A 23,518-nucleotide genomic window follows, 5' to 3' on the forward strand; every position below is an offset into this window, starting at 1 on the left:
AAGGCCCTCCATGAGGTGGATTGATTCAGTGACTGGGATAATCGGGATGGGAGTGTCAGAGACAGTGCGATTGGCACAGGACAGAGCAGAGTTTAGGGTTGTTGTACATAGGGTCACTATGAGTCGCAAGCGACTCGACGGCACATAACAACAACAACAACAACAATTTTATCAATAAGGAGTTGTGCTTCCAATCTAAAGACAGACGGTTTGGGTCCCATGGCTGCTCCTTGGGAGAATGAGTGAGCCCTTCTTGTTCCACTGTGTGGAGAATTAAACCTGTGCTCCCTTCACGGTCTGTGAGACCCCTTGGACTGGCTGTCCTCCACCTCGCTGTTGACAGCTCAAACCATGCTGTCTGTTCTTTAAGTTCCCATCATGTGCACAAGGCTCACTCGAAGTCAGACAGTTACCTCCCTGGGACTCACCCTTGCTCTAGCTTCCTGGCCTGTTTGATGCTCAGGGTTCTTTTTTGCTTCCTTCTACTAGCACCTTTTCTTCCTTTGGGCCTCAGCTCTAGTGCTGCCCCTTCAAAGACACTTTTCAAGACCATCCTTCTAGATCCATCACTTATTTCCTTCAGAACAGAATATCCTAAAAAAATATTGATCATTTATTAGTCTTCATTTTTTAAAAATGTGGTAAAAATATGTGTTAAGCCACATTTGTTGATTCCAAAGTTTCCTCATGTGCATTTAGTGCCATGGACTGCATTCACCATGTGGAGAAACTATCATCCTTTGCCAACGGTTTCCACCAGCACTGACGCAGTGGTCTTCTCAGCAGTGACACCCCACCCCCACCCCCCATCTCCCTGCTAACCACTAATAAGTTTTGGTCTCTAGACATTTGACAATTTCATATATAAGTTGGGTTACTTAATAGTTGTCCTTTGTGAATGATTTATTTCTTAGTATATTGCTTTCAAGGTCTCTCCATGTGAGAGCATGTTATCAAGCCATTTCTCTTCATGGGAGAGTAATATTCCTTTGTATGGACATAATGCATTTTATTTACCCATTCATGCAGGAATTTTTAAGCTGTTTCCACCTTAGTCCATTGTGAATAGTGTTGCAGTAAGAATGCACACTGCCTCATTCACAAATGATGCTGCAGCGAGTTTCTGAAACTGAAAATCACACAAGAGGTGATTGTCTATCATTGTCCAATGGAATTAAGGGTGGATTTGAACCCCAAGAGAGGCACTGTCTTAGGGTCAGCAGTGCAATTCCCAACAGACAACACCACCAGAGCTCCACACAACAAACATATTCGTAATACAGTTAGTAGTGGTCTCCCCAGTGCATCTGCCTTATTCTCCCTGTGTCTCAGCCTGGCACAGTACCTGTGGCAGACCTAGGACAATATTCCAAATGAGCTGAAAGAATGAATAGGGAAAATGAGCTTAGCTGACTGCTTGTATATGGAACTGTAACAACTGTCATTCAATGCCAATTTTTTAAAAAAATATATTTACTTCGGAACACAGAAATAATTTTACCACATGGAGAAAATTTTAACAGAAAAAAATTGCCTATGTAAATTGGAATGGATCTTTTTACCATACTATAACTTACAATGAGAAAGCTATGTATTTCTATGTATTTTCTTAAAGTCCAGGGCAGGTAGGCTGGTAGCATTTCTGTACATGCCCGACAAAAAGACAGCAACTCTCTGTTCACATACAACTTTTGAAGGTTACTTTCTAGCTGGAAGTGGGTGTAGCTTTCCTTCAATTTGTATACACAATAGATAGTTGTATATAAATAGATATTCAAAAGCTTGAGCAAAATTCCTACTGCCAAGGAAAAGAAAACGTCAGACTAAGCTGTAAAAAAGTGCTTGTTTTTTGAAAATGTAGAAATGGCAATTCACAGCATTTATACAAATTGCCGTAGACTGCTGGTTGCAACTCTGGGGCTGAATAGTGAGAAAAGTTGCAGCTAAGAGCAAATCTGAGGACACTACCTCACAGAGTAAAGGTTTAGTCAGTATTATAGCATTCTGACAATCCTCATACCATTACCTGGAACTTTGTACTGGGATTGTATTGATTATCTCATATGTAAAATCATCTGATGAAAACTTCTATCAGGAGAGAACTTATCTCGAAATTAAAAGAAAAAACAAAAACCCAACCCATTCCTTTTACATTAGGCATATTAATCTGTAACAAAATTATCATGGTTATTTAATCTGATGTCTGGCTGGGTTTAATATTTGGGACATTATTTTGTGCTCTAATTGAGGAAAATTAAACCAAATCCAAGGCAACCAAAATATGACTTTGAGTCTATCCCACCTGAATTTCAGAACCATCTCAGGAACAAGTTTGAGGTCTTGAACACTAATGAGCGAAGACCAGATGAGTTGTGGGAGGATATTAAGGGTATCATCCAGGAAGAGTGCAAACAGTTATTGCAAAGACAGAAGAGGAAGGGAAGACGAAAATGGATGTCAGAAGAGACTCTGAAAATTGCACTGGAGCATAGAGAAGCCAAAGCACAAGGAAGGATTGAAGATACTAAAGAGTTGAATAGAAGATTTCAAAAGGCAACACGGGATGACAAAGCAAAATATTACAATGAAATGTGCAAGGAATTGGAGTCAGAAAATCAAAAGGGCAGAACTCACTCAGCATTTCTTAAGCTCAGGGAACTAAAGAACAAATTCAAACCTCGAGTTGCTATAATCAAGGATGCTTTAGGCAGAATGCTAAATGATCCAGGAAGTATTAAAAGAAGATGGAAAGAATACTGCATCGGAAGGAATTGGGAGCCACAGAAGAATTTCATGAAACAACATATGAGCAAAAGCCAATGGTGATGAAGGAAGTTCAAGCTGCTTTGAAAGAAATAGCAAAAAATAAGGCCCCAGGATGGTATACTAATTGACATATTTCAGCTAACAGATGCTGCCCTGGACGTGCTCACCAAGTTGTGCCAAGAAATCTGGAGAACAACCACTTGACCAACTGACCGGAAGAGATCTATATTTGTTCCTATCACAAAGAAAGGTGACCCAACAGAGTGTGGAAACTATAGAATAATCTCATTGATTTCACATGCAAGCAAGATTCTACTGAAGATTATGCAAAAAACAACTGGAACAGCACATCAGCAGAGACCTACCAGAAGTCCAGGCTGGGTTTTGAAGGGGTCGTGGTACTACAGGTACTGTAGCTGATGTTAGATGGATCTTAGTTGAAAGCAGAGAATACGAGAGGAATGTCTATTTGTGTTTCATTGACTATGCAAAGGCATTTGACTGTGTGGATCATAACAAACGGTGGCTGACTCTGAGAAGAATGGGAGTCCCAAAACATTTGATTGTGCTAATGAGAAACCTATACTTGAACCAGGAGGCAGTCGTCAGAACAGAGCGAGGGAACACTGCATGGTTCAAAATTGGGAAAGTGTACACCAATGCATCCTATCTCCATACTTTCTCAACCTGTATGCAGAACAGATTATCCGGGAGGCTGGGCTCTATGAGGAGAAATGTGGGGTTAAGATTGGTGGACAATTTATCAACAATCTGCGTTATGCAGATGACACAACCCTGCTTGCTGAAACTGAGGAGGACCTGAAGCACCTGCTGCAGAGGGTCAAGGACTGCAGCCTCCAATATGGATTGAGGCTCAATGTCAAGAAGACAAAGATTCTCACCACTGGACCAATTGGCTGCATCAGGATGGATGGTGAAGAGATTGAGATTGTACACAGCTTTAGCTTGCTTGGCTCCACAGTCAACACTCTTGGCACCAGCAGCCAGGAAATTAAAAGGCGCATTGCCATGGGAAAGTCTGCTGTTAGGGACCTCTCCAAAGTACTGAAGAGCAATGGTGTCTCTCTGTAGACTAAGGTGTATCTGATACTGGCCATAGTCTTCGCAATCACTTGTTATGCATCAGAGGGTTGGACAATGACCAAGGAGGATAGAAGGAGAATTGATGCCTGTGAGCTCTGGTGCTGGAGAAGCGTACTGAGAGTACCATGGACTGCTAGGCAAACAGATTGATCCTGGGAAGGGTTAAACCGGGTAGCTCCTTGGAGGCAAGGATTCTGAGGCTCCATCTAACATACGTTGGACATGTTGTGAGGAGAGACTGGTCCTTGGAGAAGGACATCACCCTTGGGAGGGTGGAGGGACAGCGCAGGAGGGGAAAGACCCTCTATGAGGTGGATTGATTCAGTGACTGGAATAATCGGGACGGGAGTGTCAGAGACAGTGCGATTGGCACAGGACAGAGCAGAGTTTAGGGTTGTTGCACATAGGGTCGCTATGAATCACAAGTTACTCGATGGCACACAACAACAACAACAACAACAAATTTTACAAACTTTCTGTCAATTCTATAAATACGCAGAAACATGAGGCAGTGGAAGCAGAAAATCAAAGGGGCTTCAGTAAGAGTCAGCTCAATTAAAAACTGAGAGGTTCAGAGTGAGAAAAAATGAGGGAGCTGGATGGACTCATAAAACTTTTGCCACAACATTGTGTTTTACAGAGGAACGTGAAGTTGAACTAAACAGTTGGTCTGCTGGAAGTTTTGCATATTTACATACTGTGCTTTCTTCTCATCTATGTCATCATATGAAGGTCTAAAGCCTTCAAAGCCCTCATGTGATGTGTACAGATAAAGCATTCTAGAAGTGGAGCCTCAGCTGCACGTCAAAGTCTGGACACAAATCTAGAATCCTTGTTGAATTTTGAAATGGCCTTTTCAAACAGAACGTCCTCTCTTCAACGTTGACCTGACTGGCAAGCTTACTCTGATCTCTAAGGTCTGGCCATGCAGGATCCGGCTCTTCTCAGAGTCTCTCCAGTGTGGTCATGCACGTGCAAGATGTGATCTTGTTTCACCAAGGGATCATGATGCAACTTTTATAATGGGTTGCCAGGGACAAAAGAAAAAATGCAGAGGAAACAATTCTGCCAGTCAATTACCTGTCCTGTGACCACCTGTAACAGTCCACTCTCACAGCCAATCTTAGAACAGCTTCCATGCAAGCAGCTCATTCCTGCTGCTGTTGTTGTTTGTTCTGTTCTGTCAGAATTGACCCATAGCTGACCTTCCAGTGGGTTTTCAGAGACAGTACATCATATGGAAGGAGACAGATCATCCTTTTCCTGCAGACCAGATGGTGGATTCGAACTGCATGCCTTTGGGGACTCTGAAAGTTGTTTCACAGCCGATTATGATTGTGTGATTTTTAGTTTCTGCTCTAACCGTCCAAAGATGTCTTCTTTCACACTGTCCTATAATTTGCTCTATGAGTTTAAATGGCTTCCTGGTCTAGGTCATCTCCGGACTTTAAACATATCTTGGGAATTTACTTTTCCAGAGTATGTGTTTTTCTTCTAGGCTAGCACTCTATTCAGTATATTCGCCCCATTTAGCAAGTCATCTATATGTAGGTGGTTCTCAGATTACTAATGACTTCTGTCCATGATGGTCTTTACATAAAATTTGTACCAAAATCACACAGTTGGTATGGTTCAGATACAGCATCAGTCAAAAACTTATATCTGAATACAGTGTACAGCATACCTTCTACACATAAAATAATTAAAGTAACACTTCGAGATACATGAAAACACTTTTTTAACATAACATAGTTATTATAATGATAATGGTGGTGATGATGATGATAATAATGTAGTTCTGATGTGCTAATGCACCTACCTGTTATAAGGAACCATTACATTGAACTTCCTCAAGGGTAACAAATATATTTGTTTCCATTCCAAAAAAGGTGACCTAACAGAATATGGAAATTTTGAACAATATCACTAATATCAGGTATGGAGACAGGACACATGTCCTGTCTCCATACCTTTTCAACCTGTATGCAGAGCAGATTATCCGAGAGGCAGGGCTCTATGAGGAGAAGCGTGGCGTTAGGATTGGTGGACGATCTATCAACAATCTGCGTTATGCAGATAACACAACCCTGCTCGCTGAAACTGAGGAGGACCTCATACACTTACTGCAGAGGGTCAAGGACTGCAGCCTTCAATATGGACTGAGGCTCAATGTCAAGAAGACAAAAATTCTCACCATTGGACCAATCGGTAGCATCAGGACGGTTGGTGAAGAGATTGAGATTATTCACAGCTTCAGTTTGCTCGGCTCCACGGTAAACACTCTTGACACCAGTAGCCAGAAAATAAAAAAAAAACGTATTGCGATGGGAAAGCCTGTGGTTAGGGACCTCTCTAAAGTACTCAAGAGCAGCGGTGTCTCTCTGGTGACTAAGGTGCGCCTGATACAGGCCATGGCTTTTGCAATCACGTGTTATGCATTAGAGAGTTGGACAATGACTGGGGAGGATAGAAGGAGGATTGACACCTTTGAGCTGTGATGCTGGAGAAGAGCATTGAATGTACCATGGACTGCCAAGAAAACAAATAGATTCATCCTAGAGAGGGTTAAACCAGGCTGCTCCTTGGAGGCAAGGATTCTGGGGCTTCGCCTGACATACTTTGGACATGTTGTAAGGAGAGACAGGTCTTTGGAGAGGGACATCATGCTTGGGAGGGTGGAGGGACAGCGCAGGAGAGGAAGACCCTCTATGAGGTGGATTGATTCAGTGACTGGGGTAATCGGGATGAATGTGTCAGAGGCAGTGAGATTGGCACAGGATAGAGCAGGGTTTAGGGCTGTTGTACATAGGGTCGCTATGAGTCACAAGCGACTCGACGGCACATAACAACAACAACAACAACAACAACAACAATCACTAATATCACATGCCAACAAGATCCTGCTGAAGATTCTAAAAAATTATTGGAATAGTACATCAGAAAAGAACTACCAAGTGTGCAAGCTGTGCTTTGAGGAGGCCATGACACTAGGGACATCATAGCCAATGATAGATGGGCCTTGGCCAAAAACAAAGAGTACCAGAGGCATTTCTCTCTGCTTTCATTGACTATGCAAAGACATTTGACTGTGTGGGTTACAAAAAAATGTGGCTAACTTTGAGAAGAATGGGAATCCAAGAACACTTAATTGTGTTTATGTGAAACCTTCTTGAAACAGGAAGCAGTAGTCAGAATAGAGTTACAGAATAGGAATACATCCTATCTTCATAACTTTTAAATCTATATGGAGAAGGCATCTATCAGGAGGTATAACTTTATGAGGAGGAATATGGCATCAGGACTGGAGGAAGACTCATCAACAACCTATGCTATACAGTTGACACAGCCTTCCCTGCTGACACTGAGGAGGACATGAGGTGTTTGATACAGAAGGTTAAAGACTATAGTATTCAATGGGGACTAAACTCAACATCAAGAAAACAAAGATTCTCACCACTGGGCCAACTGGAAACTTCATGATATTCAAGAGCTTCAAGATATTGAAATTATTAACGACTTCAACTTGCTTGGCTCCACAATTGACACTTTTGGCACCAGCAGTTAGAAAATCAAAGGTAGAATTGCATTAGGAAAGCCTGCTGTCACGGACCTCTCTAGAGAACTAAAGAGAATTGATATCAGTCTGGAGACTAAGATGCAAGTGATACAGGCCATGGTCTTAACAATTATTTGCTATGCATCAGAGAGATAGACAATAATTAGGGATGGTAGAAGAACTGATGCCTTTGAGTTATGGTGCTGGAGAAGAGTGTTGAACATACCGTGAAATTCCAGGAGAACAAACATGTCTGCCTTGGAGGAGGTGAAACCAAGGTGCTCTCTGGAGGCAAGGATTTTTGAAGTTCTCACATACTTTGGGCATGTGGCCAAGGGGGACCAGTCCTTGGAGAGGAATATCATGCTTGGAAGGGTGGGGTGACAGCACAGGAGAGGAAGACCCAGGATGAGATGGATTGACTCTTTGAGTGGAGAAATGGGATTAGGTCTGTTGGAGACGATGAGACTGGTTCAGGATAGGGCAGAATTCAGAGCTATTGTCACTATAAGTGGTAGTCGACTCAATGGCAATGGCACATAACAAAAATAATATAATTTAAGTATGATGTTCATAACTTGGAGCCTGTCTGATTTTTTAAAGTTGACAGAATGAGAACGGATACTTATGAAAGAGAAAATATTTCCATGGAATGAGTGGGATGAAATCCTTAGACATAGAGACTGAACCACTCACTGAGAAGTCTATATTTAAAAAAGGTGTTTCTTTAGTAGCTTGAGACCTAGCAGGTCCATGCCATGTAACTGAACGCACTGCTGTTGGTTGTCTTCAAACCAATTTCAACTCATGGCATCCCTATGGGTGCTGAGTTAAACTGCTGCACGGAGTTTTCAAAGCCATGACCTTCAGAAGCAGTTTGTCAGGCCTGATTTCTTAAGCCTCCTTGGGTGACTCTCAACCACCAACTTCTTGCTACACAGAGAGTTCCACGGAAAGGATAGAAAAGATCATATCCAGCCAGGTGAAAATAAATAAAACAGCATTTGTGACTGTTTTCTACTTTAGAATATCTTAAATAGGTAAGGCTAGTGATTAACATTTTCTAAAACATCAAATAGCTGTACATGGTATTTTTCTTGTCTTTTTAAAAAAATTTTTATTTTATTATTTTTTGTGTGTGTACCGTCAACTCAGATCTGACTGGTGCAGGAGGAGATTGACCCTCCTTTTCCAGCAGAGCATCTGGTGGATTCGAACCGTGTACCTCTGGGATTACAGTGCAGCTTCTTGCCACTAGGCCACCCAAGCTCGCTAGTATTTTTATTTTCAAGTGAATGAACTTGATCTTTTTTTTTTTTTAAATACGTGTACCTCCTAATAATCAATATTGAGGTTAGGAACTGAAATGGGGATTGTGAAGTTCCCAGGATACAGAAGCAGAAAGTGCACTCAAGACTAAGTCAGGCCATGGCTAATACATCAAACCAAAATCCCACAGGTGGCTAATATCTTTTGAAAAGTGCAAAGGGCGTTGCTCTGGGCTTCTAGATCTGAACAAATATTTCCATAACATATCACTTTATTTAGGATTTACTTTCTATTTTCCAACCAAGAAGACTGTGCAAAATTGCTAAGGTAATCTTTTATGCCTTTAAATTACTATCAAAGTCAGCACCTAGATGGCCTGAACCCGACACAATACCAGCCAACTGCAGTTACCTTGGATACCAGGCTGGCTCTGTATGCCGCAAGCTGCTTCAGGTACTCCTTCTTTGCAGCCTCGGTTTTCTTTTTATAGACCTGTGACGAAAACAAAGAGTTTTAAATTAGAAAGTGTGTCTGCTTTTGTTTTCAGAGAGCTGCAATGCCGAATGTAACAGCACACACATACACACATAGACACCACACATCCCCATATGATGCATCTCCCTCCAAAGAGACAGCTTTCTTACAGTCCAATGGAAATGGCATTTCTCTAAAACAGGTTTTTAAAAGCATGCCAAGAGAGTGGATAAGACGAATGGTAAATTTTTACATTTTATAGAAAGCATATAAGAAGATTTATGTGGGTTACTCTGAGTGTGGAAGTGGTTGGCTTAGAAATACAGGCTTGAGGAAGGTTTCCAGGTAATCTACATATGAAAGAAGTTATTCACATGCATATAATGGGCAGATAGACTGCCTTCAACTCCTGTTATACAGGTTCCATATCTTCCCCTAACATCAGGGACAAAATGAAAAGAAATTATGTTCAACAAATAAATCAAGGGATAGTCATGAGTCTGTAGGCTCATAACCTTTTAAAAATGTTGAACTTTGAAGTTCTGTCTCTCCTAAGCCTCAGGAATCAGGGACCCTGCTAGGAGCAGATGAAGAACCATGAGTGGCCAGGGTGGCACATACTTAGTGAGCCAGCTCTGGTCCTGTCCTTCCAGTGAAAACAAGGGAACACGTGAACACCACATTTTGAAAACGCAAAAATACCCTAACATGGATTTTAGTTTACAAGAATTTTCCTGCTTGAGAAGGAATCATCCTAAAAATAAAAGTAAACTCATACTAAACTGAGCAGAAGTACTAAAAATGACTTGTGAAGATGCGGTGGCCGCACCACTAATGCAAACCCGGCAGCGTCTTGAGCATCACAAGCGGGGACTCTGCAAAGTGAGCACGTGCGGCCTCCATGACCACAGAGCGCTTTCTTGCAAGGCTCTGGAGTATATTGTTGCAGATATTTTTACATCAGTCCTGGAAAACAAAATATTCTACACCGTTTCCTGGCTAAATCAAAATGGAATTCCATTCACACAAACTATTTTGAATTGTCCATTTTCTTTTTTTTTTGCAGCAAACAATGGTTAGCTAACAGTTTGTAATGCAGACCTAAAACCCCTCAAAAACCAAATAACAGAACAATTAATATATATGAACTATGTAAGTAAATCAGTATTTAAAAAAAAATCCAACCAAGTGACCAAACAAAAAACCCCAAACTCAGACACAGATCAGTCCTGAGCTGTGGCTCTAGGCTTCATCAGAGCATGTAAACATCCACAATGTTTGGAGACAGAATGGCTGTCCAGATGGGCAACAGAGGCCAACTGCCGGCTTCTAAGGCTGGTGGTGGACCCCAATGTGAAATGCAAAGTGTGAAAATTATTATTTACTCATGAATATTGTAATTAGAGAAGAACTCTTTACTTAAGATAAACAAATGACTAACCTTGTCAACTGAAATATAACAGAACTCTATGAAATGAATGTACTAATTATTCTTCATGAGTTGTAAATGACTCAAGGTAATGGTTTGACTTTTTTAGTAGAAATATGTGCCATCGAGTCACCTGCAGCTCATAGCTATCCTATGTACATAGCCTTAAACCCTGCTTTATCCTGTGCCAACCTCACTGTCTGTGACACACTCACCCTGATTACCCCAGTCACTGAATCAATACATCTCATAGAGGGTCTTTCTCTCCTGAACTGTCCCTCCAGACTCCCAAGCATGACGTCCTTCTCCAAGGTCTGGTCCTTCCTTGCAACATGTCCAAAGTATGTCAGAATAAGCTTTAGAATCCTTGACTCCAAGGAGCAGCCAGATTTAACCCTCTCTAGGACAAACCCAGCTCAAAGGTATCAATTCTCCTTCTATCCTCCCTAGTCATTTTCCAGCTCTCTGATGCACAGCAAGTGAGTGCAAAGACCATGGCCAATATCAGGCACACCTTAGTCTCCAGAGAGACACCATTGCTCTTCAGTACTTTGGAGAGGTCCCTAACAGCAGACTTTCCCATTGCAATGCATCTTGTAAGTTCCTGGCCACTGGTGCCAAGAGTGTTGACTGTGGAGCCAAGCAAACTAAAGCTGTTAACAATCTCAATCTCTTCACCATCCATCCTGATGTTGCCAATTGGCCCAGTGGTGAGAAATGTTGTCTTCTTGATATTGAGTCTCAATTGATAGTGAAGGCTACAGTACTTGACCTTCTGCAGCAAGCTCTTCAGGTCCTCTTCAGTTTCAGCAAGCAAGGTTGTGTCATCTGCATAATGCAGATTGTTGATGAATCTTACTCCAATCCTGATGCCACACTTCTCCTCTTACAGTCCAGCCTCCAGGATAATCTCTTCTGCATACAGGTTGAAAAGAAATGGAGATAGGACACATCCCTGGCATACACACTTCCCAATTTTGAACCATACAGTGTTTCCTTGCTCTGTTCTGATGACTGCCTCCTGGTCCAAGTATAAGTTTTGCATTAGCATGATCAAGCATTCTTGAAATCCCATTCTTCTCAGAGTCAGCCACAGTCAAACTCCTTTTCAGAGTCAATGAAACACAGATAGGCATTCCTATGGTACTCCCTGCTTTCATCTAAGATCCATCTAACATTAACTACAATATTCCTAGTACCATGACCCCTTCTAAACCCAGCCTGCACTTCTGGAAGTTCTCTGTTGGTGTGCTGTTTCAGTTGTTTTTGGATAATCTTCAGCAGAATCTTGCCTGCATGTAATAGCAATGCTTTTGTTCAGTAATTTCCACACTCTGCTGGATCTCCTTCTTTGGAATGGGATCAAATACAGATTTCATTCCAGTCAGTAGTCTAGGTGGTTGTCCTCCAGATTTCTTGACCCAAATTGGTAAGCACATTCAGGGAAGCATCTATTAGTTGAAATATGCCAATTGGTATACACCATCAATTCCTGGGGCCTTATTTTTTGCCAATTCCTTCATGGCAGCTTGGACTTCTTCCTTCATCACAGTAGGCTCTTCCTCATATGTTTTTTTCATTAAATTCTTCTGTGTCTGCCAATTCCTTTCAGTACAGGGACTCTGCATACTCTTTCCATCTTCTTTTAATACTTCCTGTATCATTTAATATTCATCCTTAAGTATAGCAACTCGAGGTGTGATTTTTGTTCTTCAGTTCCTTGAGCTTAAGAAATGCTGAAAGAGTTTGGCCCTTTTCATTTTCTGACTCCAGCTCCTTGTGGATTTCATTGCACTATTTTGCTTTGTCTCCCTGAGCTGCCTTTAGATTTTTTTAGTAGAAATATTTACATAACATTTAATATGTTGTTATGTGCCGTCGAGTTGCTTACGACTCTTAGTGACCCTATGTACAATAGCTCTAAACTCTGCTTTGTCCTGTGCCAATCTCATTGTCTATGACACACTCATCCTGATTGCCCCAGTCAATGAATTAATCCACCTCTCAGAGGGCCTTCCCCTCCTGTGCCCGCCCTCCACCCTCCCAAGCATGATGTCCTTCTCCAAGGACCAGTCCCTCCTTACAACATGACCAAAGTATGTCAGACAAAGTTTCAGAATCCTTGCCTCCATGGAGCAGCCCGGTTTAACCCACTCCAGGATGAATCTGTTTGTTTCCTTAGCAGTCCATGGTACCTTCAGCACTCTTCTCCAACACCAAAGCTCAAAAGCATCAGTTCTCTTTCTAACCTCCCTGGTAATCATTGTCCAACTCTCTGACGCATAACAAGTGATTGCAAAGACCATGGCCTGTACCAGATGCACCTTAGTCTCCAGAGACACATCATTGCTCTTCAGTACTTTAGAGAGGTCCCTAACAGCAGACTTTCACATCGCAATATGTCTTTTAATTTCCTGGCTGCTGGTGCCAAGAATGTTGACTGTGGAGCCAAGCAGACTAAAGCTGTGAACAATCTCAATCTCTTCACCATCCATCCTGATGCTGCCAATTGGTCCAGTGGTGAGAATCTTTGTCTTCTTGACATTGAGCCTCAATCCATATTGAAGGTTGCAGTCCCTGACCCTCAGCAGCAAGTGCTTCAGGTCCTCCTCAGTTTCAGCAAGCAGGGTTGTGTCATCTTCATATCGCAGATTGTTGATAGATCTTCCACAAATCCTTATGCCGCATTTCTCCTCATAGAGCCCAGCCTCCTGGATGATCTGTTCTGTATAGAGGTTGAAAAGGTATGGAGACAGGACACATCCCTGGTGTATGCCCTTCCCAATTTTGAACTATGCAATGTTTCCTTGCTCTGTTCTGATGACTGCCTCTTGGTTCATGTATAAGTATTGTATTAGCATGATAATTTTTCTGGGATTCCCATTCTTCTCAGAGTCAGCCACAGTTTGTTATGGTCCACACAGTCAAACGCCTTTGTATAATCAATGAAGCGCAGATAGACATTCCTCTGGTACTCCCTGCTTTCAGCCAAGATCCATTTAATATTAGCTACACTATCCCTAGTACCACGACCCCTTCTAAACCCAGTCTGGCCTTCTGGCAGTTCTCTGCTGATGTGCTGTTTCAGTAGTTTTTGGATAATCTTCAGTAGAATCTTGCTTGCATGTGAAATCAACGATATTGTTCTATAGTTTCCACACTCTGTTGGGTCACCTTTCTTTGGAATGGGAACAAATATAGATCTCTTCCAGTCAGTTGGCCAAGTGGTTGCTCTCCAGATTTCTTGACACAACTTGGTGAGCACGTCCAGTGCAGCATCTGTTAGTTGAAATATGTCAATTGGTATATCATTTATTCCTGGGGCCTTATTTTTTGCTATTTCTTTCAAAGCAGCTTGAACTTCTTCCTTCATCACCATTGGCTCTTGCTCATATGTTGTTTCATTAAATTTTTCTGTCTGCCAATTCCTTTTGATACAATGACTCAGTATATTCTTTCCATCTTCTTTTGATACTTCCTGGACTGTTTAATTATCTGCCTAAAGCATCCTTGATTATAGCAACTTGAGGTTTGAATTTGTTCTTCAGTTCCTTGAGCTTAAGAAATGCTGAACAAGTTTGGCCCTTTTGATTTTCCGACTCTAGCTCCTCGCACATTTCATTGTAATATTTTGTTTTGTCATCCCGTGCTGCCTTTTGCAATCTTCTGCTCAGCTCTTTTAGTATCTTGAATTCTTCCTTGTGCTTTGGCTTCTCTGCACTGCAGTGCAATCTTCAGAGTTTCTTTTGCCATCCATTTTGGTCTTTTCTTCCTCTTCTGTCTTTGTAGTGGACGTCTGCACTACTCTTGGATGGTATCCTTGATATCCTCCCACAACTCATCTGGTCTTCGCTCATTCGTGTTCAAGGTCTCAAACCTGTTCTCGAGATGGTTCTGAAATTCAGGTGGGATAGACTTAAAGTTATATTTTGGTTCCCGTGGATTCAGTTTAATTTTCCTCAGCTTCATCTTGAACTTGCATATGAGAAGTTGGTGGTCTGTTCCACAATTGGCTCCGGGCCTAGTTTTCACAGCTGATATTGAGCTTCTTCAGCGGCTCCTTTCCGCAGATGTAATTGATCTGATTCCTATGTATATATAATATAAGAAAAGGAAATTACTATAAGACAATTAAGAACCAATCCAATACTATAATAAAATCCAAATGCGAAATAAATGTTACTAAATAAGACTGATATGCCTGGATCAGTCTTTCTGATCACTTGCTATGTACCTGAGAGCTGGACAATAAATAAGGATGACAGAAGAAGAATTAATGTCTTTGATCTGTGATGTTGGAGAAGAGCATTGTATACCTTATAGACTGCCAAGAGAACAAACAAATGTCCCAAAGAAAGTGCAGCCAGAGTGCTCCTTGTAGGCAAGAATGACAAAGCTTTGTCTTACATACTTCAGGCGTGTTGCCATTAGAGGCTGTTACTTGGGAAGTAATTATGCTTGGGAAGGTGGACAGTCAGCAAAAGAGAGACCTTCATGGGTTCTAGTGTTTCTAGGCTCCGAAATTGGGAGGATGGCACAAGATAGGTATGGGTTGTATTCAACTTGACAGCACCTAAAAGCAACAATAGCAATAAAAAATATCATAAGACTATTGTTGTTATTGTCATGTGTCATCAAGTTGCTGATGACTCACAGTGACTTTATGTGCAACAACCCTGAAGCCTGCCATATCCTGAGCCAGTTTCACTGACTCCGACACCCCTACTGCCATTACCCCAGATACTATGTCAACCCATCTCATCCAGGGTCTTCCTCTCCTGTGTTATTCCTTTACCCTTCCAAGCACTATGTTCTTCTTCAAGGACATGCCCCTAGTGGCCACATGCCCAAAGCATGTGAGATGGAGCTTCAAAACCCTTGGTTCCGAGGGAAACACCAAAGATCTACATCATTAAAATGATGACATGCCCCTCAAAAAAAAAAAACCCTTGGTTCCGAGGGGAAACTTGGTTTCACCTTTTGCAAGACAGACCTATTTGTTCTCTTGGCAGTTCATGGCATGTTCAAGACTCTTATCCACCATGACAGCTCAAAGGTAGTGATTCTTCTTCTGTCATCCTTAGTCATTGTCCAGATTTCTAATGCATAGCAAGTAATGGCAAAGATTATAGCGTGTGTCAGGTGTGCCTTAGTCTCTACACTGATATCATTGCTCTTTAGGCACTTTGGAGAGACCCTGACAGCAGATTTCCCCAGCGCAATTTTTCTTTTGATTTCTTAACTGCTGGTGTCAAAAGTGTTGACTGTGGAGTCAAGCAAGGTGAAATTGTTAACAACCAAAATCTTTCTCCATCATGACACTGGCAATTCGCCATGTGGTATCTTTGTCTTCTTGCTATTGAGCTTCAATCCATAGTGAAGGTTGCAGTCCTAACCTTCTGTAGCAAATGCCTCAGGTCTTCCTCAGTCTCAGCAAGCAAGGTTGTGTCATCTGCATAATGCAAGTTGTTGATGAGTCTTCCTCCAGTACTGATGTTATAGTCCTCCTCATAGAGCCCAGCCTCCTGAATGATCTGTTCTACACACAGATTGAAAAGGTATGGGCACAGAATGCATACCTAATACACCCCTTTCCTGATTTTGAACCATGCAGTGTTTCCTTGCTCTGTTCTGAAGACTGCTTCCGGGTCTGAGTATAGCTTTCACATGAGCACCATCAAATATTTTGGGATTCCCATTCTTCTCACCATTACTTGTTTTGCTTCCGAGAGATGGACAATGACTAAGGATGACAAAAGAAGAATCGTTGACTTTGAGGTGTGGTGCTAGAGAAGAGTCTTGAACATACCATGGACTGCCAAGAAAACAAATTGGTCTGTTTTGAAGAGGGTAAAACCAAATCTTTCCTTTGAGGCTAGGATTTTGAAGCTATGTGGCACATACTCGGGGCACATAGCCTGGAGTGACTTATCCTTGGAGAAGGACATAATACTTGGACGGGTGGAGGGACAGCGCAGGAGGGGAAGACCTCAGATGAGATGGATTGATACAGTAATTAGGGCAATGATGGTTATAGGTCAGAATTAGTGAGACAGCTTAGGACAGGAAAGAGTTCAGAGCTGCTGTATGTAGGGTCACAGGTGACCTGATAGACGACAGCAACAACAATAACAACTTATATTGGTTATTTTTATTTAAGCCTCTTGTTTAGAGTCAACAAGACCTCATGGAAGGCCTTTGTATTTATATTTTGAAGGAACATTATTCTAAGTGTAACAGGCACTCTTCCGTCAGTATGCTGTACTGAGGTAACCTGGGGTGGCTGTGATGCTGAACCTTGTGCCATTAGGGTATTAAATGCCATAATGGTTACCCATGATGGGCAGTGTTTGGTAGAGCTCCCAGTTTAAGACAAGTCTGGAAGCAAGAGAAGGCTTCAGGCCTTTTGTTCAAAGGGTCAGTCGCTATGAGTTGTGCTCAACTCAACGGCTATCAACAACAACAATAACTTTTTTTTTTCAAGTTTTGCTACAGTTTGTTGTGATTCACACAGTCAAATGCCTTCACATACTCAATGAAACACAGATATTCCTCTGAGGTTCTCTGCCTTCAGCTAAGATTCATTTGACATTGGCTATGATGTCTTCCCTGGAAGGAGGAGCGGCATCCACTTATGAAATGGCTTGCCTCCGGAAACTCTATGTATGAACAGTGCTCAGGCTGCTTGCTCATAGGGTTGCTATGAGTCATCTACGACTCGACGGCACACAACAACAACAACAACAACATGTCTTCAGTACCACTGCCTCTTCTAAATCCAGTTTGTATTTCTAGTAGTTCTCTGTCAATGTATTGTTCCAGTTAGTTTTGGATAATCTTTAGCAGGATTTTGCTTCCATATAATGTCAGTGATACTGTTTGATAATTTCCACACTCTGTCAGGTCATCTATTTGATGATGACTAATGACACCCCTATGATTTGAACTTTGCCCTATCCTATAAAACACAGGAAAGAAGTCCTTCAGATATAGGAGTCTTATAATTGTACAGAACTAGTTATAAGAAGCCAAATTCAGATTTATTTGTGAAAATCTACACATTCACAGGTAATTAATTGTATGGTCCATGTTATGGATGGTCATATGCCTTAGCTTAGTTGTTCAGAATCAGTTCTTCCACATTTCGTTGTTTGGGTTTTAAAAAATTTTCTATTTTATTGTGATTTTAATGAAAATTTACAGACAGATGTATGCACACCCATCTCTATTGCTGCATTATTCACAATAGCAAAGTTATGGAAGTAACCAAAGTGGCCATCATCAAATGAATGGACAGAAAAACTGATATAGTCACACCATGGAATATTACGCAGCACTGGGAAACAATTAACTCATAAAACATTACACAACTGGGGAAACCTTTTTAACAAATGGCATTGGCAAAATTGGAAAAGTATCTGCAAAAGACTCAAGCAAGATCCACACCCCACTCCATATACAAGAACCAACTCAAGGTGGATCGTGGACCTAGGACTAAAACCAAAGACTATAATCTTCATTAAAGAAAAGCTTGGAAGAACACTAGAAGTCCTAATCCACAACATAAACAGTCTTCCAAGTATCCTGAAAAACTTATAGCCAGAAGAAGATAAACTAGATGAATGGGACCTTCTAAGAATCAAATCTCTATATACATCCAAAACCTTTGACAACAGGGCAAAAAGGGAAGCCACAGACTGGGAAAAAGTATTTGGTAATAACATATCAGATAAGGGCCTTATATCCAGAATTTATGAAATACTTGAGCACCACAACTAGATAAAGGCAAATAATCCAATAGAAAAATAGGCACAGGATATGAACAGACACTTCAACGAAGAAGACATTCAGATGGCTAACAAGCACATGAAGAAATGCTCAAAATCCCTAGCACTAAGAGAGATGCAAATCAAAACAACTATGAGATATCATCTCACCCCAGTCAGAATAGCAAAATTTAACAGAACAGCAAGCAACAAATGCTGGCAAGGTTGTGCAGAAACTGGAACCCTTATTCACTGTTGGTGGGAGTGTAAAATGGTGCAACCACTGTGGAAGGTGGTATGGCGCTTTCTCAAAAAGTTGCAAATAGAGATACTATTTGACCCAGCAATTCCACTATTGGAAAGAGACCATAACTGACATCCAATCAGATATATGCACACCCATGTTTATCGCAGCTCTGTTCACAATAGCAAGGAGTTGGAAACAACCTAAGTGCCCAACAACAAACAAATGGATAGTCTGTGGTATATTCACACAATGGAATACTATACAGCATTGAATAACAAGGAACTCATGCAATATTATTCAAAATGGGTGACCCTGGAGGACATTATGCTGAGCGAAGTATCTCAGCCATAAAAGGACAAATACTGCATGGTGCCACTGTTGTAAAATAGGACTGACCATGGGGTTGGGGGGAGACTGAGAAAGATCGGTTGAATAGTGTATACTGCATTGAAACAGATGAGGGAGAAAACTGTTTAAAAGGGGTATGTTATTAGGTATTATTGTCATCACAGGAGTCCAGAATGAAGGCTGCATAGTGGAGTGGACCTGGGAGGAGGGACTGTAAAACAATGAAAGACTTTTTCTTTTACTTTTCCAAGATGGTAGTTTACTAGGGGGGAGGGTTGGGAGGGGAGAAAAGTGTAACAGTGAATGAATGGAAATAAAAAGTCTCTAAATTTTCATTGAAATATAATAATAAATTTAAAAAAAGTACCCCTCCCAAATTACACAACATGGATGAGCCTAGAAGACTTTATGCTGAGTGATATATCTCAGTCACAAAAGGACAAATACTGCATTTGTCCACTGTTATAAAATTGTAATGACACAGGTGAGTGGGAGAGAATATGACTAAAAAATTATTTGAGGGAGAATTATTTTTGTTTGTAAATCTTCCTTAAATTTCTTTCTCCAGTTATATCTCCAGACATTTATAATTAACAGTCCTATACAGACCATTCCCCTTCTCCCCCCAGAATAGAAATCTTATTCCTGACTTAGAAGCAAACATTTTACAATTGTATCTGTGAGGTCTGTATACATTTGTACCATCTAATAACTATGTATTGTTACTAATATACCAAGTGACCCCATTAAACTAACTAGGATTCCCTTAGCTTTCTGAGGCTTTAAAAAATCTCACACACAGCAACCCAAACCACTATTTTCCAGGTGGGAATCCAGAACGATATCAGAAAGCATGGTGTATCCCTGGCATCTTTATTTCATTGGGTTTGAAGTGAAGCAGCAAGATTGTTGCTATCTCCTGGTTGGGGCCCTGGTAGTTAACACTACACAAAGTGTTTGCTTTCTGCAATTTGTTGATTAACATCCGCCAGAGTGATGCCACGAACCCAAGGCATGTTAGGCCGAATCTGTGTCCCTGGTCTTAAGGAGTGATTGATGTTGTTAGGAGATACCTGACTAGTGTTTGGAGTCCCTGTTTTTGACAAATGGCTCCCTGGGATCATCACTTAAGTGCCTAATAAAACTTTAGAAAAGGGTACACTCCTCATTCCACATTAGGAATGACAGATCTATTTTTTCCTGAATAGTTGCAGATGTTGTAAGGAAGGATTTAAAGGGACTTCAAGGCACATATTACTACATTACAGAATGACAGATTCTATCTTTTTCTGAATAGTTGCAGATGTTGTAAGGAAGGTTTTAAAGGGACTTCAAGGGGCATTTCACTGCATTACAGAGCTCTGGTAGCCTGGTGGTTAAGTAGTTGAGTCACTAGCCCAAAGGCAGGCAGTTCAAATCCATTGGGGAAAAAAAAATATTTCTATCCTCTGAAAAGCCACTGGAGGGTTGGATACAATTCATGGAGCATAACAACATCAATGACAACAATGATATGCTGAAACTGAGGAGGACCTGAAGCACTTGCTGCAGAAGGTCAAGGTCTGTAGTCTTCAATATGGATTGAAGTTCAACATCAAGAAGACAAAGATCCTCACTAATGGGCCATCTGGCCGCACCATCCATGATAAATGGAGAAGAGATTTGAGGTTGTTAACAATTATGGCTTCCTCAGCTCCACAATCAACACTCTTGGCACCAGCAGTCAGTAAATCAAAAGATAAACGGCACCGGGGAAAATCTGTTGTCAGGGACCTCTCCAGAGGACTGAGGCAGTCTAGAGATTAAGATGTGACTGATCCAGGCCACAGTCTTCACAATTGCTTGCTATGCATCAGAGAGCTGGACAATGACTAAGGATGACAAAAGAATTGATGCCTTTGAGTTATGGTGCTGGAGAAGAGTCATGAACAAACCATAGACTACCAAGAAAACAAACAAGTTTATCTTGGAGAGGGTGAAACCAAGTTTCTCCTTGGACGTTAGGAGGAGGGACTATCCTTGGAGAAGGGACAGCTGCAGGAGAGGAAGACCTTGGATACAGTAACTGGGGTAATGGAGGTAAGTGTGTCAGAGTCAATGAGACTGGCTCAGGACAGGGTAGGCTTCAGAGCTGTTGTACACAGGGTCACTATGAGTTGCAGATGACTGAATAGCACATAACAACAAGAATAATAACAAGAAAAATGTATTTGCATCTGAAAGGCAGTCAACAAGATCAGAATTAAACATCAAATATTCACTTTGGCCCTACAGGAAATTCACCTCTTACCTTTTGTCTACTGTAAGATTAATCCTATGTGGTTTTTTTTTTCATGCTATCTTTTAAAAATGCCTCCACAGAAGTTGTAAGTTCCTTATTTGATGGAATTGTCTGAAGGAAAACCACTAGTATGAGCGAATGATAGAAGAAAGTTTAAGCATTCCACATGCCAGAATTGGGGGAACTTATTAAGAAATAGGAGAAATTCCTACTTTAGGACAGGTATTTTTAAATTATCTATGAAAATTTTTTTTGTAAACTTTTTCAAAAGCTTCTTTTCATGGAAGGAGACAGTTTTCCACTTGAAGAAACCAATAACGAGATGTGACTGCCTTTGTCAGATGCATAAACCTCCTATCCTACCAAGATAGGTCTGATTTATGTCAAGGATAGGTCTGGGGAAGAAAGAGTCTCTCCACTCTCCGGGAAAGACAAACATTTTAAAGGTATGTGATTCATACAGTAAATATTAGTATTCAGTCAAGCTACAAAATGGCTTCCAAATGGTCGACAGCTGTTTGAAATAAAGCACAAAGTCAGCCAGATGAGGATTTAAAAATCATAATACATCATTCATCATTTTCTACAGCTCACCCAAACACTTTTGAATTCATCCTGCCCTAACTTAGCTATATGCTGTGGTTTGTTATTTTAAGAAAGCTACCATATCCTATACGAGTGGCTAAACTAAAGCATGTATAATGGCTAAATGAAAACATACATAGACATCAAATAGTGATTCTTGTTAATCTAGATCCTGTCTGTGTAGTTTAGTAAATTGAAGAAGCATTTCTGAAATGCTTTACCTAACAGTAAATATGTCTACTTTATAGGTTGTAGTTGTTAGTTGCCATCAAGTCTATTCTGGCTCCCAGTGAACCATGTGTGTGGAGTGGAAGAGGCCCACGAGGTTTTCAAAGCTGCCCTGTGAGAAGCAGATTGCCAAGCCAGTCCTCTGAGGCCCCCCTCATGGGTCTGAACCACTAACCTTTGACTAATAGCTGAGTGCTTACCCATTTTCACCACCAGGGACTCCTATGTGTTTAGGTTAATGACCTTTAGTCAAAACCAACAGCTCTAATTCAGTGTCAATGAAGATTATAAACAAGTGGAAAAAAAAAACCCAAAACCTCTTCTTTTTTCCGTTTCCCCCTCAACATTAATTTATCCCTGATATGGGACAATAAAAATCTTAAAAATATTATTTAATTCCTTTTTCCTTTTCAGCTCTAGCCCTTAATCTTCAGTCATAGTTTATTCCAATAAAATCTTTCACAAAAATAATAGAAAACATTTAAAATTCTTTCATTTCTGGATTCTATTCAAACACTATTTAAAAAGCTAACAGGCGTTTTACTTTTTTGGCTAACTTCAAGTGTATTCCTTTCAACGGCAAGTTTATTTTGATAAAAAATGCTTAGAAATATATTTGTATAAGGAATAATAAATTAATCACAATTCTCTACCCTGTCCTTTAGAAATTTAAAGTTTGTGGCTTCTTTAAATGCTGTTATTATTTAAGTGCATCTGTATTTTATATAGAACTCAGCTTTCAAATGTGGTTAAATTTCCATTTTGTGTAACTTTCTTGGAATTTTCTCAAGTGGTGAAAAATGCAAAGAACTTTGAAAGTGGGATTCAGAGGACTGAAATTATTAGAGAATGTGGTAAAAATCCTGCTATCATTTCTTTTCAAAGGCCACCTGATCCATCTAAAAGGTTGAAACAAGTTGATGTGGCTTGACAGGTAGCAAGAGCAAGCTCCTTCCCTGAGAAAATAGCTATAAAATAAAAATCTGTTTATCAATGGGATGAAAGTGGCTGGGGCAAGTTTGATGTTCAGAATTTAATTCATTGAGAGTCTTAGTATGTGCCCTGCATGATTTGAGACATTGAATTTATACAATAAAAAAAGGCTATAAAAACTGTGTCTTGAATGTATATTGTAGTTAGGGAGCTTTGGTGGCCTAGTTATACAGAGCTGTGCTGTAGTCTTAAAGGCAGTTCAAATCTACCAGCTGCTCTGAGGGAGAAAGACAGGCAATCTCCCCCTGTGCAATTAAAATTGTCTCTGAATACCCACTGGAAGGTCAGCTACGGATCAGTTCCGACTTGACAGTACACGATAACAATAGCATCTTGTTGTTAGGTGCCAGTGCTTACAAGTCATAATGACCCTGTGAACAGCAGCTCTGAACCCTGCCCTATGCTGTGCCATCCTCATCATTTCTGCCCTGAGTAAGCCCACTGTGCTAATCACTCTGTCAGTCCAGTCCAC

At 40.9% G+C, this 23,518-nt stretch overlaps 1 protein-coding gene across 1 annotated transcript in view; it reads right to left on the reverse strand.

Moving 5' to 3' along the window:
* TOX (thymocyte selection-associated high mobility group box) overlaps window positions 1-23,518 on the reverse strand; it is a 538,067-nt gene that overhangs the window by 43,582 nt on the left and 470,967 nt on the right. Inside the window, exon 6 of the mRNA XM_006899231.1 lies at window positions 9,107-9,187. Coding sequence (XP_006899293.1) covers window positions 9,107-9,187 — 81 coding nt within the window. The remainder of the gene's footprint in view (window positions 1-9,106; window positions 9,188-23,518) is intronic.

The sequence above is a fragment of the Elephantulus edwardii genome, unplaced genomic scaffold (genome assembly GCF_000299155.1).
Source record: "Elephantulus edwardii isolate Elephantulus edwardi_28Jun2011 unplaced genomic scaffold, EleEdw1.0 scaffold00248, whole genome shotgun sequence".
In the NCBI taxonomy this organism is placed as follows: domain Eukaryota; kingdom Metazoa; phylum Chordata; class Mammalia; order Macroscelidea; family Macroscelididae; genus Elephantulus; species Elephantulus edwardii.